This window comes from Ctenopharyngodon idella, chromosome 20 (genome assembly GCF_019924925.1).
Source record: "Ctenopharyngodon idella isolate HZGC_01 chromosome 20, HZGC01, whole genome shotgun sequence".
Lineage (NCBI taxonomy): Eukaryota > Metazoa > Chordata > Actinopteri > Cypriniformes > Xenocyprididae > Ctenopharyngodon > Ctenopharyngodon idella.
Genome location: NC_067239.1, coordinates 19,960,305 through 19,986,138, shown reverse-complemented (window position 1 = coordinate 19,986,138; position 25,834 = coordinate 19,960,305). Strand labels below are relative to the sequence as shown.

Sequence of the window (25,834 nt, the reverse complement as noted above, 5' to 3'; positions counted from 1 at the left end):
CCATGAGTCAATGTAATACAGCTTTTTTTTATGCAAAATGATTTTCTAACGGGAGCGCAGAGAAAAATTGTGCAAAACAAATCTTACCACGAAATTTGATGCAAATTCCTTAAAAAAAAAAAAAAAAAAGTAAAGTCAACCTCTGTGTCATTAAATAATTCACACACTGGCCACTCACAAGTGTTCAGGGTGTGGGATATAATTGTAATGCATGAGCTACTGGTGCCACCCATCTGTAATTCACAGTACTAAAATAAGTTTGCTCTTAGCAAATCATCCCGTGGGAACGCATTTCTGCAGTGTGTACAGAGCAACAAAATGTTTATTTCAATACTTTCAAACAAAGACTCAAGAAACATGGTTACTGTCAATGCAGGTTTATTTCATTCCATGTTGAAGACAAGCATCACAAAACACGGCTGCCAATGGTACAGTTAACCGCTAAGACTAACATCACATGGCATGCAGTTTCTACTGGCTAATTTATTACTGCAGTCTGACACATGCTCGTCACTGCTTATACACTACTGTAACTACAGCACAATGACCGCGTGCAGTACAACTCGATACAACACATTTTCAAGCCAGAATGAATGCCCATATTCATACTTTTTAATGGATTTTACACAAGTTTGTTTGGGTAGCTTTACCATGACAAGGTACTACAGTATTTTCCTTTGGGAGACACTACTGAATCCTACAGCGGTGATTCAAAAATGCTTTATAGTCATTCAGCTGGTGACATTCAAGTGTTAGTTGAAATTTCTGTCATTAATTACTCACCCTCATGTCTTTTCAAACCCGTAAGACCTTTGTTCATCTTCAGAACGCAAATTAAGATATGTTTTATGAAATCCGAGAGCTCTCTGACTCCTCCATAGACAGCAATTTAATCACCACTTGCTAGGCCCAGAAAGATAGAAAAGACATCGTTAAAATAATCCACGTGACTACAGTGATCAAACCTTAATTTTATGAAGCGTCGTCCAATACTGAGCCGGCGTTCCGACTAGAATACTTTTTGTGCAAAAAACCAAAAATAACTTTTTTCAACAAATTCGTCTCTTCCCCGTCATTCTCCTACGCTGTATTACGTTGTATAGACAGTGCAGCACTTACGCCAACTCATTATTTAGTGTTTTGTTTTTGTGTACAAAAAGTATTCTTGTCGCTTCATAAAATTAAGGTTGAATCACTGTGTTCCGAAGATGAACATACGGAAGGTCGTTCCGAAGATGTGTTCCGAAGATGAACGAAGGTCTTACGGGTTTGGAACAACATGAGGGTGAGTAATTCATTTTTGGGTGAACTAACCCTTTAATAAGTGATTAAGCTACTAATACTGTTTGGAAATGATACAGAACAACACAGAATATATAAACAATACAGAACTTATCACCCACTTCAACTACACTTAACATTTGAATGTCACAATAACCACCGTTACACGTATTTAAGCATTACACCAAACATGCGTTGACACCACAAAACATTAACCAGCTAAAACCAGACTGCGATAGATCCAGACGTCACCTACAGGATACTTTCTCGCTCTTCACCGAAGGTGACTGTGTCAGAGGACACTTTAAGGATCTCAGGAGGATCTCCAGAGTTAAGCCCCCTCTTCAGATGCACCACACGGATGTTCTCATTTTGGGGAGTGATGGAGGTGGTGCTGGATCCAGGATTTATGATGACATCACTTCCAGTGGTCGTGGAGGTGGTGATGGAGCTATCTGTGGGTTGGCGAACGTTGTTTCCTTGTTGGGCGTTTGTGTTGTTATTGAGGGTGGTGTTGCTGGGTGTACGGTTGAGGTTGTAACTCTTGGAGGAAGGCCAGCTCTCTTCAGGGCTGCTGGCCAGAAGACTGCACTGGTCCTCTGAGCAGATGGACATGCGGACGATAGCTGGGTCTTGGAGGCCACTCAGACTACTCGGCAGCCCTCGCTTTCGGGCTGAGTTCTCCTCGTCTAGATCAATCAGATTAGCCCTCTCAGACTGTGACAAGTCGGCCTCTTCATCTTGCAGGGAATGGTTGGGCGAGCTTTCGTTGGAGCGGACGCCCGAGTCAGAAGAATCCTTCTTATCCGAGAGATAATCCTTACCCTTGGACAGAGATCGATCTCCAGCATCGGAGGCTTTGGGCTCAGGTTTCTTTCCATCCTTGAGCAGAGGGGCATTGTCTGACTCTTCAGACTCTTCGTCATCACTGGTAAGTTTCTGGTAGCGTAAACCGCCACCAGCCTTCAGCTTCAGATCAGCACCCTGGAAGAGGCTCACCTTCTCTCCAGATGACTTGCGTCCCAGAAGGGACTTTGATGACCCATGGTCAACCTTCTCATCCTCTTCTGTTATGGGATCTAAAGTGGCCGTATCTGCCGAGGCGTAGTCAGTATTATCGGTCGCAGACTTGCTGCTCCCTCGTTTTGAAACGGATTTACGCAAATCCTGGTCACCTGCATCCTTCTTTTTGTCCTCAGAGCTGGAGTGCATTAGCTGGCCAACAAAAGGTGGCACAGGCTTCTCCATTCCTACCTCAAGCTGAGCCATGGAGGCAATGTATTCCTGGTAGGCATTGCGATACTCTGCCTGCTGCTTGTCTGTTAGCTTGCAAATTTCATTGGAGGATTCCTGAGAGTTGAGGCTGGACATGCTAGGTGTACGGTGAGTTGTGGCCTACAGAGGACAAGAGATGTTGAAACAAATGTCTAAAATGGAATGGCTTGTAAAAAGGATAGCAAGAACCTGAGAAGGAACGCTTACCATCCACGTAGGGTTGGCATGTCTAGGAGGCTCATCCAAACCCACGTTACTGAGCTCCTCAAAGCTGAGGTTAAAGTTGTACACGGGTGAGGTGTCTGTGTTACCAGTTGCTCCGTGAACGGATGCTCCAGTGTGTCTGCAAGGCTCCACAGTGCTGCTGCCTTGCTCACTTGGAGCCTCCTCATGCAGGATCTGGCTCTCCACAAGACGGAGCTCCAACACCTGCAAAACATCAACTTCATTACTCCAGTATCTAGGGCCAATGTGAGAGAGTTTCAGGCCAGTTAACTGTACTGCACTATATCTTAAAATTTTTTGATTATGTACATGTATTATTTATGCCTTGCAAGCTTAAACATTTGGTTTTGTCTGAGATTCAGTTGTGAATTCTGCTAGGTAAAATAACTGAACTAAGCCCAGACAGCAACATAGTGTCGGCCCAGATCCAGCCCACATCTGTTACGCGTGGATTCCACACGGGCCAGATGTGGGCCGGATCTGGGCAGACACTATGTTGCTGTCTGGGATGTTTTGTCAAATTCGCAAGAATGATGTGTGATTGTCTTAGGAGCATCAGTAAGAATGGTTTCAAAATTACAAGCCAATCTGTAATGGTCTGCCATGCATGCTTTCCCCCCCCAAAATGATGCCATAGCATATAGGAATCTGAAGTACTGGTTATATAAATGAGAGAAAACTACTCACTGTTGTCCTGAAAAGCTGCCAATCTCCAAAATTCATGTTCATCTCTTTCTTCAGCTCATCAATGTTACACTGAGACAGAACTCGGCCATTTATGTTAGCCTGAGAAATGTGAAAAACAACTTAGTGTGATATTTTCTTCTCAATGTACGCTTTTTTTCTTCACAAATACACACCTTCTTAATCGTCGCTGTATACTGAGAAAGCAGGTTCTGGTCGATGCCATCGATAAGTCTGACACGCTCACAGACAACATCTGTACTCATTGAGCTGAGCAGCATCGATGGGGTGCCTGAGACCACCGAGGCAGAGCCCTGATACACACAACATAAAGAACTATTAGTGCCACTAAACTACATCACAACAGTGTGCATATGAAAGATCTCTGAAGCCTACAGATTGCTACCACAAGAGATAAACCATGCAGATTTTTAGAAAAGAGTCAAAAAGGGGTTGCAGAAGGTCTTGAATTAAAATTCAAAGAAGAGAAGGACCAAAAAAAAAGGTACTGCAAAGGAAAGTATGCAATGCATCTTTTATGTATTGCTGTCAGCAGGATTTCAAAGAGGCTAGTGCAAATCTAGAGTGATAAGATGGTAAGAAAAAGTTAGGGATACAAATAATTGTACTAAAGAGTTTGTTAGTGCTGGAGTGTCACATTTACCACCACACTTAGCATTAAGCGTTATGTAGCTTTCAAATAGCTACATCTAATTATAACAAAACCAAACATTGTGACCTACACTACATGGACTATAAATACAGACCTCTGTTAAGGGAAAGTCAGAGTGGCACCTGGGTTCTATACTTTTAAAGTTTTCTGACAGAATACTTAAAAAGTTTAGCATCCAGGCCACGCTGTGTGAGATGATTATTTCAATGGCTTTTGCGTAAATAGGCATCATTGAAACTGCATCATCACAACTGAAAGGGTAAAAAGAGACAGACAGGATTACTTTCATTTTTTATGAGGACAGAAGCTTAGAAAATCCAGGGGAAAGTGAGAATTTTGGGGAAGGAGAAGAACTCAAGTTTAATGTGACCAACCAAACCATGTCACATGAGTATACGAGTACTACGCAATGACAGTACTATTTGTACAGTTAATTAACTGGCATGTTGTACTTTTACTTTGACTTTATATTAGGCATCTAGCCTCAACTTAAATCCTCCTTCCCCACGGTGAGTGTATAAAGAATTTTTTTTGTCCCATGGTGCATGCCAGGGTGCGAGTGTTTAGAGCTCTGAGAGCATTAGTGTGTGTTTGCGAAGGCGTGTGAGGAGGGGCAGCATTAGCAGAGCAACAGAACTTAAGCTGAGTCTAAAAGGATTCAGTACCTGCTTCTTTTTCAAAGATGGTACCTTACCCTGCTTGAGGAGAGAGAGGAGAGGAGGGAAGAGACAAAGGAGGTGGAAATCGTGAGGGAACCACATTCATGTTGATGAAAGAGATGGAGAGAGAGTTTAAACAGGGAGCAAATGAGTCTTTCTCTATAGCATGTGGGAACTGGTGGACTGTGAAAGCCTCCGGTGAACATTAAGGCAGCTGGTGCTTGACGTCACTAGTGAAGTGTATATTTAAACACTGGCACATTGCTTCTGTTCTCACACAAATAAAGTGTAAAATGTAAAAACACTAGGTATAAAGCACTTTCCACAAATAGGGTACAAAACAGGGCCTAAAACTTGATTTAAAAGTCTTTTTTGTTGAAATTTTATTTTCTATAAAACATCAGAATTTAATAGACGAAAATGGAAAAAAAAAAAAAAAAAAAAAAAAGAAGAAAAAACCCCCCCCTAAATTAGCCAAATTTAGTCTAAATAAGCTGTCATTCTGTGGGGACTAGCTAGTAGGATCAAAAAATTGTTTAATTATTGATAAACTCCCACAAATTGAACAGTTGAACTTGCAGTCAACAATTTTGTGAAAACTGACCAAATGAAATATGGGAACAGAGTTGCATGCAAAAAGGTAAATGCACACTAAATTTTGTATTTTATTAATAAAATTATTTAATTAAAAATACTTCATATTTCAATTAATTGAATAACAATTCATTACGTTGTCAAAAATATGACATTGTTTGGGACAGGCCAAAATCTCCATTTAAAGGGGGCAGACAAACATTTGATCCATTTAAAATATTCGACTCGTCTGAAACAAAAGCTTTTTTAATGCTAATTTCAAGTTAACATTTCTAACAGTTCTCAAAAAAAAAGATGATTTGCGCTATTTGTGCCTCTTACACTATAAACAAGTAGTGCCAGAGAGAACATTGACTTTTCATATCACACACTACACTAAGAAAAAGCATCAAGTATATCTGGAGCAACAACATGAAAACACTAAAAAAAAAAATAAAATGATAATGTCACATAAGACAAAAGGGAAGAAGAAACTTTAAATTCATGTTCATAAAAGGAAACACCTGCAGAGCAAAAATTAAATATTAGATGTGAAAGAAAAGTATGTCAGCCAGTGAAAGCCTAGCAAGAAAATCTAACACTAGTGCTATGCTGTTATCTAGCATAGCACTAGTCTAGCAGCTTTTGTTTATGACTAGTACTTACAGGTCCAATGCTAGGGTCCTTGGGATAGCCAGTTTTAATGAATGGACGTGGAAGAACATGAGGTGGGAAGGAGCTGCCAGCGTATTGCCGAGGCAGCTGGTAAAGATGTTGGGGGAAATATGGCTGGGAGACCAAATGTGGAGGAAACAAAAATTAGGTAATGAAAATATAACAGAAAATCATAAATAAATACATGCAGGAATGTTCTAAGTTCAATACAAGCTAAATCAATAAACAACATTTATTGATAATTTCAACTTGCCCTTCCATTTTGAGAACCTTATTGTAACCGCATTTTTTCCCTTTTCTTTAAGAAAATGTTTTCTATGATATTTAACATTATGCCACAAATACTGTCAGTTGAGCTTAACTCGTATTGAACCTGAAAGATTCCTTTAAATGCAAACATGAGAAATAATGAGGTGTCTAACACTCAATCTCTCTCTCTCTCTCTCTCTCTCTCTATCACACACACACACACACATATTCTCTCTAACATGCACAAATGCTTAAAAAATAAACAAGTTCATTGGGTGGAAATGTGCACAAACATGTAGCCTCATAAACAGCTCATTTTTTTACTTACTGAACTTAGGAAAACAAGGCTGAACGCAAAACATAAAAATAAAATGAAGCTAAAATGAAGTAAAATAATAACTGAAACACGAGCACAGGGAGATGACTGAAAAATAGTCTGGGTGGGCATGTGGAAATGTTTGGCACTGAGGCTGGAATACTTATAGAGGTGTGTGCTCTTCCAAGGGACTTCCCTCATCTATTAAATGAGCCGATGTGCCTGGTAGAGCTCCCTGAGGAAAGTTAAGTCTAAAACACAGCTGAGTCATCAATTTACACTTGACACTATTTATCCGTCTTAACTGGACCCAATTCACCACAAATGTCCCCCAAAGAGATGACAAGAATCTAATGACAGATTAAAACAAAAACACATTCTGATTCAGTTTAACCTATCAGAATTATCTTTTGTGAGTTATTTGTGCAATTACACTCACCCTGTTGTAGAATGGGTGTTGCGGCCCAGCCATGCCGCTGAAATAGGCGCTGTGGGGCTGAGGAGACACACCCGGCGGGTTATACGGGCCGTTGTAGGAGGCAGTAGGGGAGCAGGCCGAGGACTGCTGGCTGTAGACTGAAATTGGACGACCCTCCTGCAAAGGCAGCGTGGGATAGGTGACACCACCCATGTTCACCTGCTCCCGTGCAGCACGCACATCTGACAAGAGAATACGGGGATAAAAACTGTGAAATACATGCTTTACAACATGGAATGACTGATTTTATATGATCTTTTATTCATTTTCTAAGAGACTGCAATTTTCGCAAACCCTACCTTAGCTGGCCACTATTGATTCTATTACTAGCTTAAAGGGTTAGTTCACCCAAAAATTTCTGTCATTAAGTACTCACCCTCATGATGTTCCAAACCCGTAAGACCTTTGTTCATCTTCGGAAGAGAAATTAAGATATTTTTGATGAAATCCGAGTGGTTTCTGAACCACCCATAGACAGCAACGTCAAAACAAATTTTATTTTAATAATAGACTATTTTAAGGTCTTTACTACCTTTCTGGGCCTTGAAAGGTGCAACAACGTTGCTGCCTATGGGTGGTTCAGAAACCTCTCGGATTTCATCAAAAATATTTTAATTTGTGTTCCGAAGATGAACAAAGATCATACAAGTTTGGAACGACATGAGGGTGAGTGCTCAATGATAGAAATTTCATTTTTGGGTGAACTAACCCTTTAAGCTAGCAATAGAATCAATAGTGGCCAACTACTGTAGTTTGGAATCAAAGTGGTTAGATTTAAAGAGAGATATTTACCTGCAATAATCTCTCTGAGTTTGGGATCTAAATTCACGGTGCAGGGGAGAAAGGTGCGGATGTCTCGAACCGCAAGCACTGGAGTACGTGAAGAAAGGAACACCTCAAAGCTACGGACATCCCCATCTATCTCCAGCAATGGCTCCACGTCTTTAGTGGTTGGAATATTTTTGGAGATCCTGTCGGGCAGTACATGAAAGATACAACTTGAGAAACATGAGACAATACTAATATTTTAAGGCTGTAAAAGTTACTTTAGCATGTGTGGAGCGTTCATCACATTTTTACTAAAACAATGCAGGTCTTGTGAGAATGACTGGTTTTAACATACCCTGGCATAAATTACATTGAGCCTTGCCAGACAAAACAAATACATGATGGTTTTACTGAAAATGAAAATGATGCTGATATAACTCAGCATTAGCAGCACAATATCTTCATTTCATTTTATGTTTCTGAGGCACGGACTGCTTTAAGAGTGGAAGGAGTGTGCAGACAGCCAGTATCAACACAATACAACAATATTACTGATGGTTTGGACGCCAATCCTCTTCATAAAACCACAAACTTCATATGTTTTCACTTAAACAGACCTAAGGGTTTTTAAAAAAATGCTCTATAAACCCATCAAAATGTCAGAATACACCCATGCTACGAACGCATTTACTTCTCTCTTTATAATTTGGGCACAACAGGACCTGCTGTGTGTGAAGAAGTAAACAACATCAGTGCTGTCAGTACATTCCATAATCATTTCATATCCGACAGCATGACATATCTGCGCAATGACACAAGTCTTACATGAATAGCATCATCTGACTAATCACCATAGGGAAGCCTATCTAATGATCTGGGCCTGCTTTCCTTGGCTTCATCTGACATTCTGTGGCCTCCCATTATTCGTTTCCAGGAAGCTTCCCAAAGGAGACATTTTTCTCTAGGACCCTAATGGGCTAACGAACAAACTACATGCAAAAAAAAAAATCTAACATGACAAAACAAGCATTACATAAGGTTACTCTGATAAAAGACTTTTTTGTACAAATTAGCAATGATCTGAGTTGTTGATCTCAAGTTTTAAAAAAAACAGCAAGTATAATGTTTCTGGCAATCTGTTGGCAATTTGAAAGGGCTACAAAATTACTGTGATAAAGCTCGTGGTGAAAATTAGCATAGTATCATGTGATATTTAAAATATTTCTTTAAAAATCCCTACCTTTCATAGATGGTTTTCAGAGTGTTCTGATCTGGGATGCCATCTGTCTCTTCTAGGTACAGTATGAGCCAGGATGTACGATATGGCCACTGCTCAGTCAGGTTGATCCAGGACGCAAGCCGGTCCCAGCTAAAACTTATCTGATTGGCCCTCAGCAAGCGGCCTAAACAAGAGGAGAGCATTTCATGAGTACTGCATGTTCAGACTTGACAATTTCATATCTAAAAGTTCATATTCCATTATAGTGACTGCATACACTATTGTTCAAAAGTCTGGGGTCAGTAAGATTTTTTAAATTAAAAAAAAAAAAAAAAAAAAATGTAAATGATATTTCAGATATTCTAATATAGGGCTGGGCGATATGGCTGAAAACTGTATCACGATATCAGTGTTTCATATCGGTCGATATCTCTGATCATAATCCCCTCAGTTATTAAGACAGAAATGCCAACAACCATGGAAAACTCAAATAATTAAAATGTTGTGCGGTGTTGCAGCTACAGATGTTGCTGGTTGAATACGGCTGTGCTCCAAAGGGTGAGCACGGCTAAGGTGGTACATCAAGTTCGTGGTATTACCAGTCTTGGCGGGGACGACGGTCTTGCATAATTTGCAGACGACATTGGTCTGACTACGGTCAGATTTATAATATCCAAAAAACTGCCATACTGGCGAGCTGACTTCCTCTTTTATTTACAATTTCCTCGCTCACTGCGGCACTCATTTTCTGCTTATCAGTCGCCGGTTACTGAAGAGGAATCCAGCAGACTAGCACGAGACAACGATATGGCGCAACCAAACATGATACTGTTACATGATTGGCTGTTAGCGTGTCACTCCCTACGTTGCTAGGTTACCAGAAAGCGAGTGCCTTTGTTAATGCAACCAAACTTGCTTCGCAACCTCTGTTTTCTTCTGACGAAGAATAAAAAATATTGAACGTTTTATCGAACACATTTTTTATTGATATCGATCACGTGTCTATCGCGATACATATCGTTATCGTTTTATCGCCCAGCCCTATTCTAATATGCTGGTTTGGTTCTCAAGAAACATTCCTTATTATTATCAATGTTGAAAACAGCTTTATAATTTTTGTAAAATAATTTTTGTTTGTGGAAACTGTTATACATTTTTACACGATTTTATGATGAATAGAAAGTTCAAAAGAACAGCAGAAGAAATTTTTCGTAACATAAATGTCTTTCCTGTCACTTTTGATAAATTTATTGCATCCTAGTAGGGGTGTAACAGTACATGTATTCGTCCCGAACCGTCACGGTTCGGTTCATGCAGTATGACGACGAATACAGGCGATCCACTCAAATCCAGAAGGGGGCGCGCTTTTTAGCCTAACCTATTTTTTAACCAGCATTAACCACCAATTAAAGCTGCAAGCAGTGATGAAAGGGCCCTTGCACCCGGGCTCACCGCCACCCGGTGGCCTTAGGAAATCAGTCAACAGTGGGCAAAATGCATGTAAGCAAGTAAATGCAGGAGAATTATGGCAAAGTCATTTCAAAGTGCCACACTTCCTGCTGCCAACAGGTGGCGCTTTGACTGTAACTAAATATTGCCATGTAGATGTCTTCAGGCCAGGACTATTATCAAACATGTGAAGTCTGGAGCAGATCGGACTTTGTATGCCTGAGTTACAACAACTTCCTGTTTCGTGGCATTAATCGCAAACATTAGCACTTAGCCAAGTGTTGCATGATTTAACATGTTTCTAGTATGTTTGGTACTTCGTGGCATATTGAAATGTGTTTCTGGGATTGAATTACAGTGTAAAGCATGCCATTCCCTGTTGCCAACAGGTGGCACTATGACTAACTGAATATTGGCATGTAGGTGTCTTCAGGCCAGGACTCTTATCACACATGTGAAGTTTGGGGCAGATCGGACACTGTTTAACTGAGTTACAACAGCTTCCTCTTTCATGGCGAAACATCAAACTTTGTCAGGCCGCCACGGACATGCCCTTCAGCGAAAACTCAAGATCTTCGCAATTTAACGTCGCAAAGGCCTTTTGATTAGACTGACCAAATATAATGTTGATCTGATTAAAGCTATTCATTAAAGTTCATAAAAGTACAATGTAAGTTCGTTAAAGTACAATGTCTGGAAATGGCAAAAACTGAAAAAATTTTGCAGAGAAAATTCAAAATATCTCACTTTCTGTTGTGTTTTCAGATTTTGCACCCAGGGACTTTTTTGTAGGTATTGGGCAGTTACATGTGTGTACCGAATTTCATACTTGTACGTGAAACGTAGCGCGAAGGGTGCTTAATTGAAATGTTGTAGGTGGCGCTATTGAGCCATTTTGCCACATCTAATTCTGAAACCCATATCAATGTAAATTTTCACCACTTCTGATGCATGTGCAAAGTTTCATGAGTTTCTGAGCATGTTTAGGCCCTCAAAAATGCGATTCATTTCGGAGAAGAAGAATAATTGACCGAGCAATTACAATTAGGGTCCTCACACCATCGGTGCTCGGGCCCTAATAATCACAATAAGCTCTGTGTTTTGTTACTTTCGTTAAGAAACAAAGTGCATTCAAATTCAAATAATAAGTGCCGTTTTGACGCTTTTTGATGTGACGTGACAAACGGCAGCTCAGAGCGCGAGTGAACGCGATCATCCCTTTCTCTTCACCACTACAGAATGAACATGAATGAACGTGAAGTACATTCATGAATGAACATGAAGTACAACTTAGGGTTTCAACCGCGGAAAGATGTCAGTAAAACAGTTTGTAAACAATATGTCATGTAGTAGGCTATTACATTTACCTCAGAAAAGCCATTCAGTGTCCACAGCTTGTTAGTTCACTAGAGAAATGAACTGTTTCGCTAAATAAATGCACTATATTAGCCTATATATTAATTATATATGATAATTAATGATTATATTTCAACAATGAATTGGAGAAACAGAAGTTAATGCAAAAACTGCCTTATGTGTAATTTACATGCTTACAATACATATATTTTTTTATTATTATTTGAGTGTTGATGATTGTCTAAAAAATAAATATCAACTAAATTTAATTATTTGGGCTCTGTTGTTAATTGTAACCTTTAATATGGCTTCCTAATAGATTACAGCATTAGCAGAGATAGATTTTTTTTCTCCTTAAGAAAATTTTGATTATAATTGAATAAATTTAAAGACAGAGACACAGTTGGTTCAGTAAAATATTGTTTAATAAAAAAAAAAAGAAAAAATTGTTTTGTTTTCTCACCCTGCTGTACTGAACCCGTACCGAAACGTGACTTCAAAACCGAGGTACGTACCGAACCGTCGTGTTTGTTTACCGTTACACCCCTACATCCTAGCTGGATAAAATTATTTAAAAAAAATCTTACTGACCTTAAACTATGGAACGTTACTGTAATGCTGAGACATTTGTAACCTGTTTTGCCTCTGTAAAGTGACATATTTTAGAGTAAAACCGATATTAAAAAAGAAAAAAATAGGGTCAATAAGAAAACATTTTCCATTTGGATTGTGAAAGGTGGCCATTACTAGCCAGACTAAACAAACTAAAACAAGACCTATTGGTTAACATTACCTAATAGTTCAAATGACGTCAATGGAAAAGGAAAGTTATTTCAGAGGAAGAGCAAGTTACTAAATTTTAGAATTTTTTTTCTTTGGAATAACATGCAATGATAAATAAATTTATGATCTGATTTCATGTTGACCTTAAAGCGTGAATGCTGACCTGTGACTGACACAATGTTGAGCAGTCTCCTCATAGTCTGAGGGCTGATGTCACTGAACCAGTCCTCAGTTACGAGCAGTTTTGTGAGGTCAAAGGACATCTGACGCGTAACTGACCTCTGCATCTGTCGACGGCGATAAGTATCCTGAGGAGAGATCAGCTAGATTTAAATCACGCTTATTACTCAAAATCAATAGCATCAAGGAATACAGGGAAGGAAATGTCAAGGGAAACATTTGGAAACGTTTTGTGATATGACCACATCATTTGGTAGAACATTACTCTCACTGGATTACAGTCAGACAAACTGCACAAGCGCAAACCATGGGACTGCCAGATAGGATGAACAATTCAATTTGTCTTTGGTGTTCAAATCATCATACTACTGCAAACACGATATAAAATCATTATCATATAACTTTTAATCATATATATAATCCCTAATTATTATCATATAAGTAGCCCTCTGACAGAACAAAGCAGCATATTGATCAGCTTACCCTGCGGTTAAGAGTCGTTTTACTGCCAAACTTGGTCTGGTCACCCAGGCTGTTCTGGGACAACTTTCTGTCCAACTCCTCATGCCAACCTATATCACAAGAAAATGTTAAGAAAATGGCTTTGCAAGCACCACCAAATATGCTCTGATTGTGATTTTTGTCATGCAGCACTTTCAATGAGGATAGAAAAAGTACTTTGAAAATACATGTTAGTCAGAACAAGGTTAGAGTAGCATAAAACACAAGAAATGTTTGGCTACATTTTGTACAGTACCGTTCAAAAGATTGTGGCCAGTAATTAAAAAATATATATGTATTTTTATTCAGCAAGAATGCATTACATAGATCAAAAGTGACAGTAAAGACATTGATAATGTTACAAAAGCTTTCTATTTCAGATAAATGCTGATCTTTTGAACTTTCTATTCATCAAGGAATCCTGAAAAATTTACATTTTTTTAGCTTTGACAGCTTTGCCATCACAGGAATAAATTACATTTTAAAATATATTCAAAGAGTTATTTTAAATTGTAAAAATATTTCACAATATTACTGTTTTGCTATATTTTGGATGAAATAAATGCAGCCTAAAACCGATCTAAAACTTTTGAACGGTAGTGTATATCAAAACTCTGGGAAGACTACTAATAGTCAGTCACTATTTGAAACAGGCCCCCTTATCTGATGGTAATACAAACCCTCAGAGTTCCCAGTCTCTCCATTAGCAGGAGCGGGCGCACACATCTTCTTTGCACTGCTGAGGCCGCGGCTGTTGAGGAAGACAGGCAGGTGGACAATATTGCGCATGTAGTCATGGCCGTTGATGTTGGAGTCACGCAGCACGCTGTTTAGATTCTGGTTAATTGCTTTGATGATGATGTGAGGATCACTGGCGAAGATAGAGATGAAAGGACCCTTGGAGAACAGCACTCTCACCTGAGCAGGATGACAATTTTGACAGGTTTTTGATATAGGCCTCAAAAGTGGTGATTGGCTCAACACTAAAAACGCATTTTATGTGATTTCGTCATTTTTCATTCGTCATTCGTTATTTCTATTCATTTTTAAAGGGTTAGTTCACACAAAAATGAAAATTATCCCATGATTTACTCACCCTCAAGCCATCCTAGGTGTATCTTCTTTCAGACAAACACAACCGGGAATATATAAAAAATTATCTTGGCTCTTCCAAGCTTTATAATGGTAATGAACGTGGCTTGAGATTTTGAAGCTCATAACAGTGCATCCATCCATTCTAAAAATAATCCATACGACTCCAAGGGGTTAATAAAGGCCTATTGAAGGGAAGCGATGGGTTTTTTTAAGAAAAATATCCATATTTAAAACCTTATAAACCATAATAACTGGCTCCCGCAACGGCCGTATGCAAGTCAAGTTCCAGCGGAAAAGTGACCTCTGAAAAGTGTTAGGCACGTTACTTTGAAAAAGTAATTAGTTATAGTTACTAGTTACTTCTCACAAATAGTAACTGAGTTAGTAACGGAGTTACATCATTATAAAAGTAACTAATTATCAGGGAAAGTAACTATTGCGTTACTTTAAAAAAAAAATTAAAATTAAATATGTCAATTAATTTAGATGCCCCCAATATTAAATATGTCTAAAAATAAATTATTATTTGTTTAATGTTATGTTTTAAATTCATCTATTTGATTATGAAAAGTGAATAGCATGAGTAAGATAGGATACAGGACATCATAAGATGTGCAATATATTGGGAGACATGGAGTAGGTCAGACATTATTTTGACCACTTCATTAAGTTTGCTTTTGTAGAAAGCCTTTCTTTAAAGTGAAATTCATTTTGTAAAAATTGTATCTTAATTTTAATCAATGTTTCATCAACCAATTGCCTGTATTTAATAAATAAGAAGCAAATATAGCAGAAAATATAATCATGACAATATAATCATGGCGCCAGCGCGATCACTTGCACATGAACTGGAGCGCGTCTTATAGGCTAAATGAACCGAAACTCAGCGGCTGCTTGCCTCACAGACATGAAAAAATAAATAAATAGAAAGCTTGAAATGTCTACTTTTAAACGAAATAAATCAAAACGAAAAGAAATAGGCTACTCTCTGATTATGTAATCCGAAAGAAATGTGCATTTTCTCTCTAAGCACGTCCACGGAGATGATGAGAGCCAGCAATGTGAACTTCATCTTTGCAGCCGACACAGATTCAGAAAACATTAGTTTATTAATAAACAATTAAAATGTCTCCTTACTGTTTTTGTCACATTCATAATCATTACTTTTGCCGGTTCTTTATGGCAAGCTTTATGCGTGCACTTGAGTGATATATAGCCTATAGCCTACGTAAACGCTCGTTATTATGATTTATTCTCTCCAGACTTTTATGATGGATGGATGCACTTTTTTGGGCTTCAAAATCTTGAGCCCCATTCACTACTATTATAAAGCTTGGAAGAGCCAAGATATTTTTTAATATAACTCTGATTGTGTTTTCTGAAAGAACATGTTTTATGCACAACTGCTGATGCTCACCGTGTCTAGCATCTGTAGCACTTTGTCCTGTTCACAAGAGTCCAGACCATCAATGATGACAACTAGACGTGTCTGGTTCTGGGTGAAGCCATCTATAGTCTTGGCCATCTTAGCCATGAGCTCCACTTCATTCTTCAAGACCTAATAAAAAAAGTATCAGAAAGACTAAAATGTCAGAAGTGCATTATTATGTTAAAGTTGACATTACAAATTCACCCTCTGTAACAATGAGTATGAATACCACTATGTAGCCCTGTGTAAAGGTTACCCAGAAGCCTGTCAACTAACCTTCATAAAGCCTTCACTTTTCAGCTTGTGCATCTTGTTGGCGGCACTGTGCAGCCTCTTCCTCTGGGAGTTCAGCACTGAGTCTGTCACCTGCCACCAGGTGCGACAGTTAAGCAACAGCGCCAACCCAACAACACTCGCCATGGAAACCAGCACTGCGTTCGCTGTCTGGTTTTGCCCATCCACCTTGAAGACTGCCAGCAGGGCCATCCCCACAATCAAGCAGCTCAAGATGAAGAGGAAGATAACAAAGGATGGGATGCAACATGTCTTCTTCCACTTCTTTTTACCTGAGAGTAGACATGGCCACAACAATAAATTATATTAGATATAATAGTTGCCCTATAGATCTTGTGTAGTTGTGAATGGTTAAGTGGCCTTTACCTTGAGTCTCCTCAGTTTTGAAGACTCTGAAAAGTCTGGTGGCCAAGAAGCCAAACTCTCTCTCACAGGCATCCGAGAGAGTAGCGATCATTTCAGCCATGGACGTCTCGCCACCCACACTAGATAACCTGTTATAGTCTGTGAACAGAAACCTGACAGAAAAAAAAAAAAAAAAAAGAGTTAATTAAAAACAGTTATTTACAGTGCTGTTACTAGTTTCTTATGCTGCCCTTCACACTTAAGTATCTTGAATTATTGGCTAATAGATTTCAGTGAAGTCCCAGTGAAACTTTTTCAAAGGGGCACATCAACTGCTCATCGTTAGAGCTCTTGAGCATAAAATGACAAATGGGACACCCTAAGGCAAGTGCCAAACTCATTTCTTGGAGGGCCACATTCCTGCAAAGTTTAAACCCAACCCTGCTCCAACACACATACATGTATTTTTCAAATAATCCTGAAAGACTTGATTAGCTTGATCAGGTGCATTTAATTAGGGTTGAAGCTAAGCTCTGCAGGACTGTAGCCTTCCAGGAACTGAGTTTTGCACCCCTGCTCCTTGTGGAATTCAAGGACACACATGTCCACATCCACCCCTTAGGACAGTTTACAGGACCTCATTTTAATGGCTTTATGGTTTATGCAGAGTGTGGGTAATTACCTGACAGGCAGCGCACGGGTGGTCTGTTCCGGCAGCTCTGGTGGGTTGACGAACATGAGTTTGAGCAGAAGCTCCAGGTATCCAATGTGTCGGGCCAGACGGGTGCTAATGACCCACGCCCAATTCCAACTCTCGCCCTCACGCCTGCTCCCAAAGTACACAACCACTGTGTAGAGATATATATATACACACACATTCACTATACCTTTCAAGGGTTATTAATTTAATTTAGTCTAATTTGATATCAGTCATAACTCAATTATGACCAAAAGTACAGATTTTTATCATGAATAAAGAACTTATGTTTGGAAAATGAATAGTGGAACTGTTTTCTTACCAAAGAACACATAAAGTAGTGCTAGGATGCTGAGAGAGATGGCAATAGCCAGCTTGGGATCCACAGTGAAGCCGAGCACTAGCGCTACAGAGCCGCACAGCAGGAGCGATAATAACACAACCAGCCAGGAAAACTGGAACAACGGCTCCACCTGCTGACCTGCAAATGTCTTCATCTCATCTGAGAAAGAAATATGAAGATTTATCCACCAATAAATATACACCAGATGCAGTGAACTGAGCTCTATTAAACATTTCAAGCTCAGAAATAGCTAAAAAGCTAAGTAGGTACGTGCTGTACATGAGTAAACTTTGCTTTAAAATATCCTTTTCAGGTCACTTTCCTTGTTTAAGCTGAGTGATTTTAAATAACGCTCACCCTCTAGTTTCTTGAGCAGGAAGGACTTGCCGCTTCCCCACTGGGCGTACAGACCCACACAGATGGGCGGCTGCATGGTGGGCTCACTCAGGATGTCTGCCAAAGCACTGCTGTACAGGTCATAGCCCAGCATGTCCCCATCTGACTCTGTGGGGGACAGATGTCCTAAAGGGGACAACATAGAGAGGGGCAAAAATACACACAGGTCATTCATAACATACACAGAGAATGTAGTATAATTTAATGTTGACATGCAACTACAGTAATTCAAAACATATGTGTACTTATTTAGATTTTGAACTGCACAGAGCAAGTCTCTGGTTATTGTAGATTAATAAGACTGTACACCAAGTAAACACTACAAAGAAATAAACCTACAATGGAACCCATTTGGTCAGATTAATGAACAAATGACTCTTACGTGTCAGTTCTTTTCATTGATATGAACTAAAAAAAAACATACAACCACAGTGCAACTTCACTGCCAAAATGAATGACTCTTTTGAGTCTGTTCTTTTAATGAACAGTTTAAAAAGATGGATTAATGATTTGAATCATTCCGAAACACTGTCCTGTATTTGCAGAAAGAGAATTTTATGCAAGCAAATATGGACATTATAACTGAAATAAACCCAAATGAATCAGAATGGAATCAAACAGAATTGAAATCAGAACTTAATCAAGAATTTGAGAATCAGAATGTAATTGAATCAGGAAATCTGTATTGATACCCATTCCTAATGATGAGTGTTAATCAATAGTTGACCTCTAGTCTAGTCCCAGACTTACGGGCTCCAAAAATCTGGGTGAGGATGCTCTTCTGGTGACTGCAGTCGATGTTGTAGGGTGTCTCTCCAGCCTTGTTGGGCCGGTAGAGGAGGCGGCCATCTTTAGGGTTACGGAGGAGGAGCTCAGCCAGCCTGCGGCTCCGTCCACGTATGGCGATATGAAGAGGGGTGTCCCCTTTCTGTAGCCAAAGAGAGCAGAGGCTTAAAGTGCAATATAGTCTCATCATGTGAATGTGAATTATGTACATGAAATTGTGACTGATGTTTTACCTTGTCCACTGCAGACACTTTGGCCCCTTTGTCCAGCAGCAGCTCCACTATTTCTATGTTCCTCATCTTGGTGGCTTTGATTAGTGGAGTCTCAGAATCCTACATACACAAAAATACAGACTCAAGACTGGCTCATAACAGTAAAACCATCTCTTTAACATGAGTCTTGCTGTTCTTTACTTTAGTGGTGGTCTCTGTGTCTGGGTTGCACTGCAGTATGTCTCTAACCATGGTTGCATTGCCTTTCTCTACTGCCCAATAGAGAGCAGTCTTATTTTCCTGTAATAAAAATAAAACAGTACAGTCATTTGAACTTCCCATAGCTTTTATACATCTCTCATTTGCTGTTTAAAGAAGGGCTGCATGATTAATCATATTTTAATCATAATCACAATTTCTGCTTCTCTCGATTAATTAAGCATAATTATTTGCGATATTGACCTGCTGGTAAAATGCAACCTTTTTTTTTTTAACATTTCCGTTATCTTGTACAGGTAGCTTACATCCACAAGCTTTTAAACTTGGGGTTGCCAGATGTCAAGAGCCTGAATCCCCCAATCAGAACTTTTCTCTTAGGCCCTGTCCACACGAACACCACCATCATGCAGCCCTAGTTTAAAGTATTTTAATGTATATGATGAAACAGGCATGTTACCTGGCCTCTTATGTCAATGTCTGCATACTTATGCAGTAGTGCCCTCACAATCTCAACATGCCCACCTCTCACCGCTCCAATCAGCACAGTGTCTCCACTCTAGAGGTTTAAAACACAACACACAATGAAAATACATCATATGCCAGATCTGTCTCATTCAGTATATCAGTTTTACAAATTTCCATTTGTAAGGTTCATTGTGAGGTTCAACCCACCCTGTCTGGGATGTTGACGTATGTGCCAGCATCGAGCAGGTCCTGCACAATCTCAGTGTAGCCCTCTTTAGCTGCGATCATGAGAGCTGTGTTTCCGTCCTTATCAGTCATGTTTACATTAGGGTTTCTCTTCAGAAGCTCTTTAACCACCTCTGTGTATCCCCCCTTCACAGCTACGATCAGTGCCGTCATGGAGTTCTGAGTGGGAAAGATTAATAAAATAAGACAAACAGTCCTTCTGGCTACTTATATAATGCCTCTAAATTAGTATCAGTAAACAAAAGCTCTAAAATATTTTACTGGGTAGAAATTATGGGTAAAAAAATATTATTATTAAATATTATTATTAAAAAATTATTATTAATCCTTATCTAGTAAAATCACAAACTGGAAAAGTCTTATGGCCTTCAAAAATTGTCGTGGACAATGGGGAGCCTTAGAGACAAAAGGTTGAGTAAGAACCACTGTGCTAAATGATGAGCACATACCGCCCCCTCCTGGTCAACATCAGCTCCGTTCTCCAACAGGTGCATCACGCAGTCGTAGTGACCCTTTCTAGCAGCCCAGATCAGTGGGGTGGTGCCATACTAAAAGTAGAAAAAGTTAAATATGCTAGTTTTTACCTTTAATATTTTTTACCAGTAAAATTATTAAAGGAATATTTCCAGTTTAACAGAAATTAAATCTATGGACAGTGACTGTGGAAAGCTGTCGATTACCAGAGAAAATAATGTTGACTTTGGTTCGTAAAAACAGAACAATGCACTTACAATGGAAGCTTGAATTCAACTCAGAATATTTATTTAATCACAGTTAGGAAGGACTGGTTTAGCTCACCTTATCAGAGCAGTTGACTTTAGCTTCATGCTCCAGCAAGAGTTTCACAATCTCTGCATGGCCTCTACCGGCTGCCCAGATAATGGGGTAGACGCTGTATTGCTAAAGGCAACCACATGAAATGTATGATAAATCAATGACTGCATATATTAAATTTGGATTATATGTGCTTATCTCATATGTGAAAAGGCAATTGATAAGTTTTTCCATCTTTACCAGTCCAGTGGTGTTTGGGTTTGCCCCAGTCTCCAGCAGGATCTTGGCCACCTCAACTCTATTTTTATACGACGCCCAAGTAAGGGCGGTCCAACCCCCCTGAACAACACAAAGCCACCTCATTAAGTTTTGATAACGTAAGGATGTGTTCTTTTTTTTAATGTGATTATGGTACTAAATAACGGAGATGTATTGCTTTTGATACAAACTTTAGCTTTTTGATTTTCTCACCATGTCTCTTTGCTCAATATAAGCACTGTTTTCCAGCAGCTCTTTCACCACCTCCACATGCCCCTCTTTAGCTGCATAGATCAGAGCAGACCAGCAGTCCTATCAGGGAAAGGAAAAGAGACGGGTCGTTATGGAAACTATTGAACCACTGGCAATGTCGCCATGGGAACAGTGATGGAGCTGTACTACAAAAAAAAAAAAAAAAAAAAAAAAAAAAAAACAGCCCTACAGCACTGTTATAATGGGCACTACACCTTATAGAGATTATAAATATGTAACAAAAATATTGCACAGAAATACAGAGGGATTCACATTGGGATCCATCCAAAGTCAACTTAAATCCTGAAAAAATAAACAGGTTTTAGCATATTGAATAAATAAAAAAGGGAAATGCCATGAAGACTGCTGCTGTCAATAAAGTAAAAAGGGACATACTAAACCAAATATTAAGAAAGAAATTTGTGTGAATTTTACAATTCACTAGACTAGATCACTATATATACACAGTATCTCACAAAAGTGAGTACACCCCTTACATTTCAGCAACCATTTTAGTCTATCTTCTCAAGGGACAATACTATAGAAATGAAACTTGGATATATTTTAGAGTAGTCAATGTGCTGCTTGTATAGCAGTATAGATTTACTGTCCTCTGAAAATAACTTAACATACAGCCATTATTGTCAAAATAGCTGGCAACAAAAGTGAGTACACCCTAAGTGATAACAGTTGTATGTTGTTTAACCATGCAAAGCCACATGTCCTATTTATCATGTTCATGTTTTTGTCTGCTTGACAGGACCATACAAATGTGTGGATCTTGTACTAGAGCAGTTAAAATTTGGTGCTTTGAGTACAATTCTCTTATACTGATCACACTGGATGTTCAACATGGCACCTCATGGCAAAGAACTCTCTGAGGATTTGAGAATTAGAATTGTTGCTCTCCACAAAGATGGCCTAGGCTATAAGAAGATCTGTAACACCATGAAACTGAGTTACAGTACAGTGGCCAGGGTCATACAGAGGTTTTTCAAGATGGGTTCCACTCGGAACAGGCCAAAGAAGTTGAATCAAAGAATTTGAGACCTCGTGCTGTGCGTCAGGTTCAAAACAGATTCATGAGTGCTGCCAGCATTGCTTTAGAGGTTGCAGAAGCGGAAGGTCAGTTTGTCAGCACTCAGACCATATGCCGCACACTGCAACAAGTCGGTTTGCATGGCCGTCGTCCCAGAAGGAAGCTTCTTCTGAAGCTGGCTCACAAGAAAGCCTGCAAACAGTTTGCTGAAGACAACCTGTCCAAGAGCATGAATTACTGGAACCATGTACTGTGGTCTGATGAGACTGAGATAAACTTGTTTGGCTCAGATGGTGTCCAGCATGTGTGGCGACGCCCTGGTGAGGAGTACCAAGAAAATTGTGTCTTGCCTACAGTCAAGCATGGTGGTGGTAGCATCATGGTCTGGGGCTGTATGAGTGCTGCTGGTACTGGGGAGCTGCGCTTCATTGAGGGAAACATGGATTCCAACATGTACTGTGACATTCTGAAGCAGAACATGATGAAAACAACATTCAGCCTCTGCAAACAACATTCAGCCTCCCGCACACCGATCGTTTCGCCTCCAAAGACCTTAACGCATCGTCCGGAGCCGCGGGCACCAATTTTGTTTTGTCTGCATATGTTTCTTTGAAACTCAAAATGACCCTTCAGAAACTGGGCTGACCCTTTGAAACCCTTCAGAAACTGGGCTGAACGGCATGATAATGACCCCTAACACACCACCAAGATGACAACTGCCTTTCTGAGGAAGCTGAAGGTGAAGGTGATGGAGTGTCCAAGTATGTCTCCAGACCTGAACCCTATTGAGCACCTGTGGGGCATCCTCAAGCGGAAGGTATAGAAGCACCATGTGTCTAACATCCAGCAGCTCCGTGATGTCATTATGGAGAAGTGGAAGAGGATCCCAGCAACAACCTGTGAATTCAACCTGGTGAATTCCATGCCCAGGAGGATTAAGGCAGTGCTAAATAACAGTGGTGCTCACACAAAATATTGACACTTTGGACACAGTTTTGACATGTTCACTTAGGGTGTACTCACTTTTGTTGCCAGTTATTTAGACAATAATGGCTGTATGTTGAGTTATTTTTTTTAGAGGACAGTAAATCTGTACGGCTATACAAGCAGCACATTGACTACTCTAAAGTATATCCAATTTTCATTTCTATAGTATTGTCCCTTGAGAACATATAATTAAATGGTTAATTGAACATCGAGAACGCCTACTCTACTTCTGATTAGTAAATGTTATGTGAAAATCTGCAATGTTTGAATGGAAACAAGAGTGACTTCCTCTTCTTGTAAAGCTTAAGTGGCCATTTTCTCACCACATCATCCAAGTTGACGTTTGCTCCCCTTCGGATGAGCTCTTGAACAATCTCAAGAGTGCCCTGCTCTGAGGCCAACATCAGAGGAGTCTGTCCATTCTGTCAAAGACACAATGAGAAAGACAGATATTTGATAACTTAACAATTTAGCTGAACATCTTAAATCATGTTTGACTTTTTTTTTTAGATGTAACTTACATCGCTTCGACCATCCACCTCTTTGAACTTGTCTAGATGGGCTTTTACAGCAGCCAGATTTTCTTCCTCCACATAGCTGAAGAGGTTCTGGATGGCCAGAGTGGTCATCTTGATGGAAGTTGTGGTGTCCATGATTGCCACTACCTAGGACACCTTGAGTAGAAACACATTAAGTCACTTTCAGTATATAAATTGTGAACAGAGACTCTGTCAAAACCTAATTTGCATACCACAAAAGGTTGTTGGAGAATGAAAGAAAAAAATAAGTAACTGATATGAAACTCTTTGAGATTAAGTGCTAGAAATGTTAAATTGCTGAGTTTAAGAGACATGTGATACCAGAGCATTTGTTTTCAATGCAGACCAAGAACAGATGCAGGAAATGGACTTTAAATGTCACGAGAAAGGAGGCTGGCACAGATAAGCATAACACAGAAATAACATATTCATTTTCTCAAAACATCTCCACGGACAGACTCTCTAATAGGTTTTCCCATTTCCCACAGTTGTGCTGAAACCTCTTGAATTTCATCAAATCCAAGAGTCACAAAATTTCAAGAAATAAGTTGTTTAATCAGTATTTCAAGTAGTTTAAAAATCAAGCGTGGGTCAAACTGACCTGCAACACAATAGGAGGGCTAGTGCAAATAATTGTCTAGCGAACAGACAGCATACTCTTTCAATTTCCTCTGATCGATTGATCGATAGACCACAAATTAATGCAAATATTATATTAATATAGATATTTTACAGCATTTGACCTTTATTTGATATGAGCTGGTATGTGACCCTCAATTTAACCTTCAATACAGGCTGTATAAAAGATGGGGGAAAACAGACGGGCAGCAACCAACAAACAGACAACAACAAAGACAATATGGCAGCTCGGTCAGGAATCCAAGCAACTCTCAAAGCTCTATCTTTGAAATTTGACACCAAAGTTATTCTTATAAACCACTATGTGACACCATACACCCAGTACAGTGTCACACTGTCCTCTGCTTTTGTCTAAATGCTTGTAGATTACTGGCTTTGACCGCTGTCTGCCTGCTCTGGAATGGCATCATGCATTATTTATGGCGACCAAGAGTGGTTCACACCTAGAGTTTACAGCAAGATGCTGCAATGACTGACAGTCCTGTAGTTATAATGGTGAGAAGCATACTATATTGCATACATTAAACTAGATAGATAGATAGATAGATAATATGAAAAATAAGGCTATTAGCTATGTATATAGCGGCATTCAGTATAGGATCTGAATGTTCATAGTGTTCTTTCAAAATGATCGCATATACAGAATATACAAAATACATATACATATATATATATATATATATATATATATATATATATATATACATACATACATACATACATACATACATACACACACACACACACACACATATATTTGTATATACAATATACATACAAAATTTCCGTTATATATATATATATATATATATATATATATATATATATATGATAAATGTGATAAATGTGACCTGAGTGAATAAGGGTCCAAAAAACAGCACATTACCTTATATCTGCGTTGTAATAAAGTGCCTATTTATTCTGGTATATTTGACTGTCTAAATATTATTGTAATCTGATATTAAAGAATGTATTTTTAGAAATAAATAGGACGGGCAGTGTCTCGTCGACATATCTACATGCTGATGTACGTTACTGACTCCCTCCCTATGAGAGACCAGCCAATTAATCGCCATCAAAACAACCCTAAACAGATTAACCTTATCAGTATATTAGTACATACACATTACAAACAACATCTTCGCTGTGAATGTTCAAATCTGCCCAGTTCTACAGCTTGATGCTCGTTACTGTCCAGCCAATGAACTGTCAATCATATGCGGCATCAACAGACAAACGCGATTTAAACCTCTCATCTGCCTTATGCTACGAAACGTACCTCACAGAAAAGAAACGTTGAAATGCTCTCCTGTCAGAAGGTCCGTTTAGAGATGCGTATTTCTCTCTATTTTTTCGGTTTACGGCGCTTCTTTCTTCCTATTCACCATCTTCGATAACAGCCATTTTGAAGAAGCGAAGCGCTGTGCTGTTCAAGCTTCTTCCCGGGCGAGTCCCTGACAACACACTGCGTGACG

General features: G+C 39.3%; 1 protein-coding gene across 7 annotated transcripts; it reads right to left on the bottom strand.

Annotated features, from left to right (window-relative positions):
• Window positions 1-361: 361 nt before the first annotated feature.
• Window positions 362-25,834, bottom strand: kidins220b (kinase D-interacting substrate 220b). Of its 7 annotated transcripts, none has more exons than XM_051874085.1 (30): window positions 25,639-25,834; window positions 23,703-23,855; window positions 23,505-23,603; window positions 21,117-21,215; window positions 20,886-20,984; window positions 20,670-20,771; window positions 20,321-20,419; window positions 19,833-20,030; window positions 19,618-19,716; window positions 19,143-19,241; window positions 18,963-19,061; window positions 18,694-18,871; window positions 17,905-18,069; window positions 17,527-17,706; window positions 17,190-17,355; window positions 16,529-16,680; window positions 16,145-16,434; window positions 15,857-15,997; window positions 14,025-14,262; window positions 13,327-13,415; window positions 12,827-12,971; window positions 9,097-9,259; window positions 7,881-8,059; window positions 7,050-7,270; window positions 6,037-6,159; window positions 4,804-4,836; window positions 3,642-3,779; window positions 3,469-3,567; window positions 2,764-2,985; window positions 362-2,676 (listed from the first exon to the last, which is right to left on the bottom strand). In XM_051874085.1, exons 2-30 carry the CDS (start codon window positions 23,832-23,834, stop codon window positions 1,534-1,536), a joined length of 5,190 nt encoding a protein of 1,729 aa, XP_051730045.1. In that variant the 5' UTR covers window positions 23,835-23,855; window positions 25,639-25,834; the 3' UTR covers window positions 362-1,533. The 7 variants fall into 7 exon arrangements, with proteins under 7 accessions (XP_051730045.1, XP_051730047.1, XP_051730048.1 ...); XM_051874087.1 differs by having other exon boundaries at window positions 4,804-4,833; XM_051874088.1 differs by lacking the exon at window positions 4,804-4,836.